The 11,249-nt window shown below is 34.7% G+C and overlaps 1 protein-coding gene across 1 annotated transcript; it reads right to left on the bottom strand.

Moving 5' to 3' along the window:
- Nucleotides 1–1,262: 1,262 nt before the first annotated feature.
- On the bottom strand, nt 1,263–9,414 carry LOC109005326 (ABC transporter G family member 15-like). Its single transcript, XM_018984196.2, has 9 exons — nt 8,954–9,414; nt 5,600–5,679; nt 4,517–4,978; nt 4,227–4,349; nt 3,348–3,479; nt 2,837–3,121; nt 2,455–2,727; nt 2,227–2,334; nt 1,263–1,930 (listed from the first exon to the last, which is right to left on the bottom strand). Exons 1-9 carry the CDS (start codon nt 9,204–9,206, stop codon nt 1,574–1,576), a joined length of 2,073 nt encoding a protein of 690 aa, XP_018839741.2. The 5' UTR covers nt 9,207–9,414; the 3' UTR covers nt 1,263–1,573.
- Between the last annotated feature and the right edge of the window lie 1,835 nt (nt 9,415–11,249).

Raw genomic sequence — 11,249 nt, 5'->3', positions numbered from 1 at the left:
GTTTGTGGGTTTTGCAAAAAAAAACAAATGGACCACATGCATCCACGTAGTGTGTGCATTGTGTGCACCACTATAGTAGATGCTATATAGAAGAACTCAAAAATAAATTATAAATAAGTATAGAAATTTCAAAGCCCACAAAAAAATCTTGTTTTAAGAATAGGCTATATATGAAGTTAAAAAAAAAGTCAAAAAAAAAGAAAGAAAGACAAATCCAGAGTCAAATCAGAGCCTACACAAGTTGGAATCGGAGTTTGGATTCAAACTCTGACAAAGTTGGAGTTGGAGTCGGATTTAAGGGATTCCGACTCCAACTAGGTTGGTGCTCACCTTTTTCATGCTTCTCATTCTCTTACCTTTTTCATGCTTCTTCTTTCTTTTTCTTTTTTTGAGGAAAAATAAAATTATTAACAAAAGGAGAAATATACCGTAGGAGACCAAAGGCCCCAACAAATACCCCAAGATAATATATGCAATGTGAAAAATAACTACAAAACGGTATCAAATAATTTATAGGTAGTGTTATGGTGGCAATTGTTGGAATAATCCATTAGTAGAAGAAGTGTATATATATTTTGTCTGATTGTGTTGGGAGAATTGTTGAAGATCTTCAATTCTGCGTCCTTTGCAGTCTCAAATAGAGGTAGGTAGGAAAATGTAAGAAAAAAAATCTAAAAATGAAAGAAAAAACTGGAAAAGGGAAGGAGAAGCTATAATCTATGATGGAAGGAGGTGGAGGATAGGAGTAGGCCGAAATCAAAAGAAACTAGGTGATACATGCTGTCATGCGTGCCAGGAACGAATTCCCAAACTAAGCTCTTGTAAAAGCTAAAACAAGGATACTAATTACAGAAATAATTAACCAAGTTGAAATAGTATAATGTACAAGGAGATGTATGCCTACATGGCTAACAACAAACTAGATATTGGCTGCTTGAAAGTTTCACATACCTACAACTGACTGCAGACTTCCAATGTTTTGAAGAAAAGGAGGAAAGCTAAAGAAAATTAAGAGTTCAAGGGTGTTGAGGAATAATCTCACATTGTCTGTGGATAAGGTCTTAGGCATGTTTATAAGGAATGAACAATCTTCTCTTGCAGAACCGGTTTTATGAAATGAGTTAGGTCCATGAATTTCTTCAAAGGGGATGGATGAAGAAGGGGAAAAATGAAGAGGGAACGTGATCGGTTCTGAGAGGTAGTTTGTCCCCGGCTTCTAATAAGTTGTTACAGGCACCATATATGTATTCATTGAGTGAGCCTTCTCAGTATAATTCAAATAGTTCATAAGAGAAACATCAAGTGCTGCAGTATATTGAGTTTATGACATACAATAAATACAAATCAGGAAAACAAGAACAAAAAAAAAAAACAACACTTATGAATGATGCTGATATTTCTTATCTGAATCAGAAAGAATACCAAACAATTTCTATAAATAAAACTCAATAGAAACTGTAATGCTGTCTGCATCTGTTTATCCTTGCGCAGATACTAAACAATTGGCATAAATATCCAAATGTGCGCTTTAGATATGTAGCTTGTAAGCCAAAGTTAAGTTAATAATGTTCTTCTACTGAAGAGGAGAATTAAGACCCTCTTGAGAAGACAGTGAGCGGAGAGGTTGGTGCCTCTTCGAAGTGATAGACGGTGTTTTTCTGAATGATGGCCTCTTATCAAGATGCTGTATGGCTCTCTTGGCATAAAGTAGCTGAAAAAATGGTGAAGCTCTCTCCTTGAGCTTGATAACCAAGAAGAAAACCATCCGGTAAAATATAAGCAGCAGCACTAGAGCAGCCAAGTCCCACCACTTCGAATGACCTATCGGCATGCGATACATTTGTTTGATAACTTCCTCGCCCTTCAGTTTTGGGTCACCAGGTATTAAAGGATCAAATTCGAGCCCAATCAAGTCATTCTTGTAGGCTCCCTGGATATCCAATTCCGATCGTTTATCAGCCTTGTGGAAGTTTGACTATTTATAATAAGATGACTTACCCTGTTATATATTTTATGTCCAGTATGATGAGATATAGTCAATGCTATTTTGCTTGAAGTAGTCAGTTTGACAGACACTTGGTATTTCTCAGGAAACTTTTGGGAGGTCTGAAATGTATATATATATATATTTTTTTTTTATCACAAGTAAACCTGTCCCAGCTGCTATGTTTATGACAGCATTAGCAGTGACCAAGTTATGCAAAGTTTATTTTAATTAAGAATTACCTGTAGGCCCCATGAGCCATAACTGAGATAGGAAATTGGGTACCGCCAGAATGGCTTGGGAAGATCAGACAGCAAGCGGAAGAAACCAGAGGTCATCATGAAGATTCCCTGCATAAAATAACCAATAAAGATGATGATGATGACAAGAATGGTATGCTTAAATCTATTGATGAAAATCAAAACAAAAAAGAAATAGGAGCTTTTCAAAGGCTAAGTATACGTTCTTACAATAATTCCTGCTCCTGTAATAATGCCCATCAGGAAATTTGGAACCAAAGAAGCTACAACCATCATGAGGCTCTCTATAACGGAAATGGAGATATATATATTAAGAGAGTAGTAGATGTAATGAGAAAATCCTGGTCGAAATTTCACCATGTAGTATGTGATAGTCCCAGTAGAAAGTGCAATAGCAACCAAGAAAGGGAACGAAGAAAGGAAGTTGGATAGAATAAACAATGTTACTCCATAATACCCGTTAAGCCTTTCTCGATTAAAAACCTGAGTCAGAAAAACGAAAAACTTATGAGCCTAAAATGAGAGGATGAAAAGACCTCGAAAGATATTTTCTCTATAACCCTGTATCATTTTAAGGATGAAACTTCATTACCTTCATCTCTTCAATGAAGGATGGAAAGCCGCCAATTGACATAAATGTCATAAACCCTGTTACAAATCCCCCACAGGCTCCTCTGGCCAAGATTGATGTGTAGCTATAGCCAATATCAAAATAGATAGTACCAACACATATCGATACAACTATATAGATTATTATCCTCAACCAGTAATATCCCACATCTCTAGACATGTTAACACTTGATCTCCGTGTCAATGTTAAAAGTTGCTTCCACCAATTTGTTTGACTTGCCATTTTTGTTTCCAGTGCAAGTCCATCCTGCAAACATAAATCTCATTCATATTTTTCATGAGCACATTGTTAAAAAACACATCTGACATCACTCTATAATTGTTAATGGTAACATATCAAACGTATTAGTAACAGTTGCTTTTAGCATGTTCTGGTGAAATTGTGTTGTGTGGATCTCAATATGCAGCATGCAGACCTCAACATTAGGAATTGAAGTTCATATCCAAATTGGCAATTAAGGTTAGATGCTTACAGTGGTTGATATTTCTTGAACCCTATTTCTTGCCCTTTTTGCATACTGTGAGCGCCTGTATCTCTCAACAAGCATTGCTTTGATCTCTGATGTAGCCAAATTCATGAAAGGATCTGATGAAGTTTGGATATCCTATAATAACAAACCATTACTAGAAACCATGAGAATGAAAGTTCCTACTTAAAACATGTAGTGTGGAATAAAAAACAGAAGAAAATGAAAAAGAAAATGTAGGACAATGTAGGTTCTAAGGGGGATTTTATACATCGGTATAATTCTAACAATGCCTTCAACCAAAGTATTGGTTGCAGAATGTAACTGTATTCCCAACCTGCATCTAGTTTGGTTGACCAACAACATCAAAACAAGAGAGATTTTTCTAAATTGAAATAAATTTACTATTTTAAAAATAAATGCAGAAGTAAAAGCTGCTATTGGGAATATGGAATTAATTTTGACTCTAAGCTGGATGGACTCTCTGGATCAGTGATAGGGAGGCAACACAATCTATCAGTTTTACCTTGGCATTGCCTTCAATAATGTTGTTGCAGGGAACCTCATGATTGAAGGCAATGCCAAGGTAAAACTGATAGATTATGGAAGATGCTTTTTACTTTGTATTAATCCAGGATTTTTATGTAATCTGAGCACAACATTATTTCCAAGAAGACGGATTTTTCCTGCTGCTCAATTCTAGAGAGGATGAAATCTCAGGGCTCCACTATTCGAAGTGAGATGATAGATTGACAGTTTGAAGGTTGGCTAGGTTGGACATCAAAAGGCATTTGTTACTGCATCTTCACATTAAACACAGCCGTGGCAATATATAAAGAAGCTACCAGATACCACAAAAATCATTTGGTTGAAACTCATACGTACGCGTAGTCTTTGAGATCCTTTCAACGTGGCAGTTACAATGTCAAAATCTGAATTGACACAACGTAGGAAGTGATCAGAAGGATTCCTTCTACTTGGACATGGAAACCCTGCTTCAGCAAAGAACTGAAAAAAAAGCGTGCAACCTATTAGATTACAATCTAGAAGTTCTCATCATTAAGTTGGAACTAAATTAAATCTGTTATGAGTGGAACTATCTTAATTATTAAACGTAAAAGGAACATCCAGGTACACAGCACTATGCTTGTGAAGTTAGATATATACTATTATACCTCTGTTGCCATCTTTGCTTCCCCAAAATACACAGTCTCACCACTTGACAGTAAGAAGAGGTCATCAAAAAGTGCAAAGACTTCGCTACTTGGCTGGTGAATCGAAGATATAACAGTCCTTCCATCACGAGCAACATTTCTAAGAGTTTGAACCACAAAGAAAGCTGAGGCACTATCAAGGCCACTGGTAGGTTCATCAAGAAACAATAAACAAGGACGTGTGAGGATTTCAAGTGCAATGCTTAGTCTTTTCTTCTCCCCACCACTTATACCTCTCAAGTGCCAGTTGCCAATCAATCTATCCGCACAATCGTGGAGACCCATTTCTATGATTGTTCCATCCACGATGCTACTGACTTCTTCTTTAGTCATTTTAGCTGGAAGCCTCAAATGTGCTGAGTAAGTTATAGTTTCCCTGACAGTGAGCGTTCCTAACAACACATCCTCTTGAGTCACATAAGCCTGAAATTTGCACATAAAATAGTTCATTAAATCAAAAGAAAATCACCTTTATTGCAGAGTATAGGAGACAAAATTGTCAGCCAGATGACTATTGCATTCATTTTGCAGCAATTTAATTTAAGAATGTGGATGTAATATATCATTTTGAGTTTGAGGTTTTAAAAAAAAATCATATTTATGTTCCAAATAATCTGCAATATTCAAAGAAACTAGGAACGTTAGTATTTCATTGATTGTAGTTGAGGATTGGAACATGATTTAATTACTACAATATTTGGTTTTCTAACAGTAATGGGCAAATGCAAGCAACTTCAGGGAAGATACTTCATCATCCTAGAAGTATACTCGAGGCAATCGTGGTACTTTTGGCAATTCTTGCCAGTCCAATCACTTGTAGGGTTTCTGTGGAACACAATTTGTACCCAGAAAAATTTTCAAGAGAACTACTGGACTGTGTTAGTCCTATCAGTCAGTTAACTATTTGTGATGTAGGACACAGTCCTACTTGATGAAAATGGGTGGCCTTTAGCACTATATCCAGATTGACAACATAAGAAATCATTTGGACAGATGAAAGCAATATTCATAAATCAATTCAGCGGCAGATAACATGATACTTACAACAGCACCATTGTCTAGTCTCCTCTTCTTTCCATTGAAAAGAATATTTCCGGTCATGACAACATTTCTTGAGAGTCTACCTGTATCAAGATCAAGTTTTTTTTAGTTTAAAAATGTATGTAGCAAAGTAGTATCTAAATTCATGCTTTCCCACATTCCTTTGCACCACATTTGGTTCATAGTAAGGGAAAAAAAATGACTACAGTATTATATTTTCCGGTTTGTGTCAAAATCAGAGGAGGGGGGGCATAACCCTGAGAGAAGTCCTAAAAATGTATTGGATCCTCCAAAAAATTCTGAAATAACCACCCGGACCCAAAATTCTCTCCTAGCTCCCCAAAAAAGCTTTAAAAAAATCTCATCCTAAACCTCGAAAAAATATCATCAAACCCCCTAACCCTTAAGAAAAGAAGTTAAAAAAAGCCCATAATACCTAGCAATAAAATTAATTTTTTATAAGTAAAAACAAATTTTATTAGAAAAAGTAAATAGTTGTAGTCAAGTACAAAGTATACAAAAGAAGCTAGAAATGGATGTAACAAAATTAAAATTTTGTAAATAAATTTCTGTTAAAATTAAAAAAAAAAAAAATTTCTCTAAACCAATTCACGTTTCTCCCTTCCTCCATCAATCCCTTCAACCTAAGTTTTGATCTCCACCATTTTCTCTCTATTCCTTTATCACACCCACATATGGAAGTACCTATAGTTTATCTCATTATCTTTCAATACCATTGCCACACATCAAACATCCCTAGGTTCATGAAGACATTGATTTTTTTTTTTTTCCCTTGCATCTTATATGTTTACTTACATCTTAAGATAAATTATTACTATTCATATTGAGAAAAATAATATGTACAAAAGACTAGGAAAGTTGACAACTACAATATTAGTCCAAGTCCATCAAAAACCAATTCCTAATTCAACCCCTACTTTAATATTTGTTTTGTAAACGAAAGAGAAGATAAAATAAAGATAGCTAGGGAAATATGTCTACATATTTTTTGTTTTAAACTTCACTTCGACGACCTCAAAATTTTTTTTTCTTCTTTTTTGGGTAATAAGGTATTCTCAAATATTTTATAAATAATAATAAAATATTAAATAATAATAATAAAATAATAAATAATAATGAGATATTTTCTGAATAGTTGAAATACCTCACCACCCAAACTAGGCCGATCTGATTTGGTCAAAACCTCGTGATCAACATGCACTATGCTTCTTCGAGTGTTGGAATTTTTATTTCAAAATAAATAAATTTAATAGAACCGCATCAACGTTGAGCAATTGAGGTGAAATATGTAACAAAAAGTAATGTTTGATACAGTCGTGGAGTACACAAATATCGTGTAGTCATTTTGAAAAAAAGTAGAATTTATTATTAAAAATTAATTTTTTTTTCATACGAATTTTATATTTATTTATTTTTTTAAAAATAATTACATAATATTTATATACTCATGATTATAATTATCATTTATCATATAATAAAAATTAATCATTTATTTGAAAAATAAGAGTAAAGAGAATAAAAATCCGAATGAGCTGAGACTGACAAGGAATGGGCTAACTAATACCAAAAAGCCAGACTGACAATCAAGTAGGCGTGTAATGGTCCCCCCGATGGGCCAAGAGCTATAAAATCAGTACTGTGAGTAAACTTTTCCTCCCAGCTGTCCATCTCAAATAAACTCTCTCCAGCAGTGCTACACCCACCCGCACGAGACGGGTCCCGATAAGGATAAAAGAAAAAATCTATTTTATTTATTTATTCATTATTTTTTTATACTTTTAAATAATATTTTTCATAAAATAAAATTTATTATATTATTAAAAAATATTTTCTTCACCACTAAATAAATAAATAAATCATTTATCGAGACCAGATAAAAAAACCATCAGTTCTCAAGAACTAAAAAATTATATTTTAAATGCTAATTGTGTTAAAGTTGCGTAAAAAGGGAATGCTATGTATAATTTTAGAGTTTATGCATTCTCCATTTGAAAAAAAAAAACGTGAGAATCACTGTTAAAAAAAATATTTTTTTATATGAATTTTAAATTTTTTTTTTTTAAAGAAAATATAAGAAACTGTATATTTTAAAATTATAAATATAATTTCATTATATATTTTTTCCATCAGTTAGGGTGTAGCTTAGACATCCTGATATTGATTTCACTATAGAAGTTTCCTGAATTATCTGATACACGGTTTTGGAAAGTGAATTCGTGTATCCATTCCAGGAAACTTAGGTTTAGGTTGCGTTTGGATGTTGAAGTGAGTTGAGTTGAGTTGAGTTGAGATAATAAAATATTATTAGAATATTATTTATTAGTATTATTATTATTTTGGGATTTGAAAAAGTTGAATTGTTTATTATATTTTGTATTGAGATTTGAAAAAGTTGTAATGATGAGTTGAGATGAGTTGAGAGGATTTTTGGTTCCAAACGAAGTCTGTTCTCAGAAAATATCTCATTTTATTTCATCTAATTATTATAATTTTTTCAAATTTTAATACAAAACAAAATAAGTAATTTAACTTTTTTAAATTTTAAAATAAAAATAATATTAAAAAATATATTTTAATAATACTTTATTTAACTTTTTAACTTTAATCTCATTTCATCTCTAAAAACAAACGAGAGTCATTACTTAATAAGGTTCCACACCATAAAAAAATTTAAAAAGAAAAACCACTTTTTCCAACAACCTAATTGGTGTTTTTTACTGCTTTGCAATTTTCTTATTAGAACACAAAAGGATGTCATTCTTATGCTCCACAAATCGCCAAGAAAGTGAATCTTTAATTAATGAGTAATGTTAGAGAGAAGTTATTATAACAGTATATACTTTACTTTACTTATAAAAAAAAAAATAGTGCATACTTTACACTCACTGCGTGACTATTTCTAGTTGATTATTTTCAATATTCATTTAAAAAGATGTGTGATCTAAATGATATCACTACTCACAATAATGATTTCTATCTATATTTATTCTTAATTAATTATAGAATGCATGCTGACACCAAGCAATACATAAACCTGGACTTAATGAAATTGGGGTTTTTGGAGTTTCTGATTCCAGGACTGCATGGCTATTCACATAATGAAAACTAGGGAACGAAACCCAGTAAAAAGGAACTCCAAATCATGTATTCATTACTCACCCAAAAAAAGAGAAAATCTAACTTATCCCAAAGAGTGGGAATGAAAACATACCTACAATTCCTGAGAAAGGAAAAAGGTACTCTAATGTATCGTTGCCCCCACATTCATCATTGTACCACAATACCATCTCTAGCTAAAATGTTTGGAGAAAGAGAGAGAGAGAGAGAGTGACGGACCTGCTAATGCATCAAGGAGTGTGGATTTCCCAGAGCCAGAGGGACCCATTATAGCCACGATTCTACCAGGCTCAGCATACCCACTGAGGCCATGAAGCAGCCTCTTGGTCGGTTTATCACCGAAGTTGGGCAGCACCACCGTCAGATCCTGCCACACCAAGTAGGTCCCCCTTTCAGCTCCTCTAGTCCATAACAACTTCTCAGCATCACCAGCACCACCACTTCGACTACTAGCAGGAATTTCTATCTCCATTTTGCTCCAGTACCCAAAATGTACTGATCTTGAGCCCAAGGTGAAGAAGAACACTCAAGAACAAGAAAACCCAGAGAGAGAACTTATTTACATGTGCGATTGAGCAACAGTCACCAGACAGTTCGACCACCTATAAGGACTGCTGCCATGAATCGATGGGGCATACGAAAATAATGAAGAGAGAGAGAGAGAGACTGTGCTTGCATGTGCATGTATCTGTGTAAGAGTTTAATAGTGTAGGTTGGAAGAGATGAGATGGGTGGAAGCGAATGGAAATTAATGTGAGGCTATTATTATGACTGTTGCTGTCAGTTTTCAATTAGCTTTACCGCTATTAGGTTTGCTTTCAAAGTCCATGGGTTCTTAATAAGAGTCTCCGATTGACACTTAAAACTTCTAGAATTTGGTTTAATAAAATTTTATTGGATAAGTTTTATTAAAAAATGAATAGACAAGATAGATGAAAGTGATGAAATAAGGAGAATTTTCTATTAATTTTGTTCATTTATTTTCTAAAGAGATGTATCCAATAAATCTTAAGATGATGCAAGCCAAAATCTTAATATGTATCCAATAATTCTATTAATTTTATTCATTTATTTATATCCTTTAAAGTATGTTTAGTAGTTATCTCTAATTTTCAACAAGTTCCCCCCTCACCAATAAGTTTTTAATGAAAATAAACTGTTGTGAAATACTATGCAAAACACATACTAACGATGTCAAATAAAATAAAAGTAACACAATCAAGAACACGACATACAATATACGTGGTTTGACAAATTGTCTACGTCCACAAAGTTACAGAAATCTTATTAACCAGAAGAGATTACAATCACTCAATCTCAACTTATACTCTCTAGGACTTTTTGCTCTCTCACACAATATGCACTCACTAGATAATTGTTCTCTCTCAAAATATATTTGAGGTCGTCCAACACAAGTCTAATATGATATATTTATAATGAGTGGCGCTGGAAACTGGCAAAAACTGCGTACTTTGCTTGAGCAGAATGTTGAGCGCGCCTCGAGCGAACAACCAAATGAACATTGGCTCGAGCAAAATGTCGAGTAAACACTAGGGTTTGCTTCTCGCTTGAGCGGAGTGTCAAGCGGGACTCGAGCGAACTCTCTCGGACTTGAGATTAGCTCGAGTGGTATGTCGAGCGATTTCGAGCGAACCTTGGCTCGAGCCAACTGTCGAGCCAACTTTCAGGAAACACTTTTTCAGCTCCGAAACCAATCTCCACATACATCCCAACAATCTCCCACTTGGAGACTGGTCTCCACATGCCAGCCACTGTTTCCAATCAAGACCTATCATCTCTATAGCTCACAGCTCCCGTCTTCAAGCTAGAAGACGCACTGAAGTCAAGCCTGATTTCAGTCTTCCACGTACATCGCCTTTAGTCAGCACATCCACTGGGAGACTCACAACTCCCATTACACTAGTAGTATCCGGTCTCGAACCAATCCTGGCAACCTTAGCTAACTTTCCCAGGCTTTCATGAGGAATGACAAAGCTGACTCCCTTTGGCTTCCTCACAGGTTTCGCATGATCAAGCCTGTCTTTTTGCACTATTGTATTTCCCTGCACATCACTGGATCCTGATGTTAAATACAACGAGTTAGATCTCTTACCATGCACTAAGACCAACGCACTCTTACTGATCTTCCAAACTCCTCTAGAGAACGCTACTGCAAAATCACTATCATCAAGTTGTCCCACAGAGATTAGGTTTTTCTTCAGATTTGGAACATGTCTGACTTGCTGTAAAGTCCGTACACTCATGTTTGGAAGTGTAATATGCACATCACTCACTCCCACTACATCCAATGCCTCCCCATTAGCCACATACATCTTTCCAAAATCACCAGCATCATAATTCTGCATGATTTTTCGATGTGAGGTGCTATGGAATGAAGACCTTGAATTCAACACCCAATCATCAATTGGATTGTGCACTGCAAGAAGTAAGGCATCATAAATTTCATATGCCACTACATTCACAGCATCATCATCATAACTTTCTTGATTCTTGC

The sequence above is a fragment of the Juglans regia genome, chromosome 5 (assembly GCF_001411555.2).
Source record: "Juglans regia cultivar Chandler chromosome 5, Walnut 2.0, whole genome shotgun sequence".
In the NCBI taxonomy this organism is placed as follows: Eukaryota; Viridiplantae; Streptophyta; class Magnoliopsida; order Fagales; family Juglandaceae; genus Juglans; species Juglans regia.
The sequence above is the reverse complement of the archived record's forward strand: the minus strand, read 5'-3'. Positions and strand labels throughout refer to the sequence as shown.

Bases quoted from the DNA above. Each gene is read 5' to 3' on its own strand.
- LOC109005326 (XM_018984196.2), bottom strand. From the start codon at position 9,206: ATGGAGATAGAAATTCCTGCTAGTAGTCGAAGTGGTGGTGCTGGTGAT. The intron at 5,680-8,953 runs GTCCGTCACTCT...ATCTTGATACAG, and splicing joins ACTCCTTGATGCATTAGCAG to GTAGACTCTCAAGAAATGTT. The intron at 2,335-2,454 runs GTAAGAACGTAT...TATTTTATGCAG, and splicing joins TTACAGGAGCAGGAATTATT to GGAATCTTCATGATGACCTC.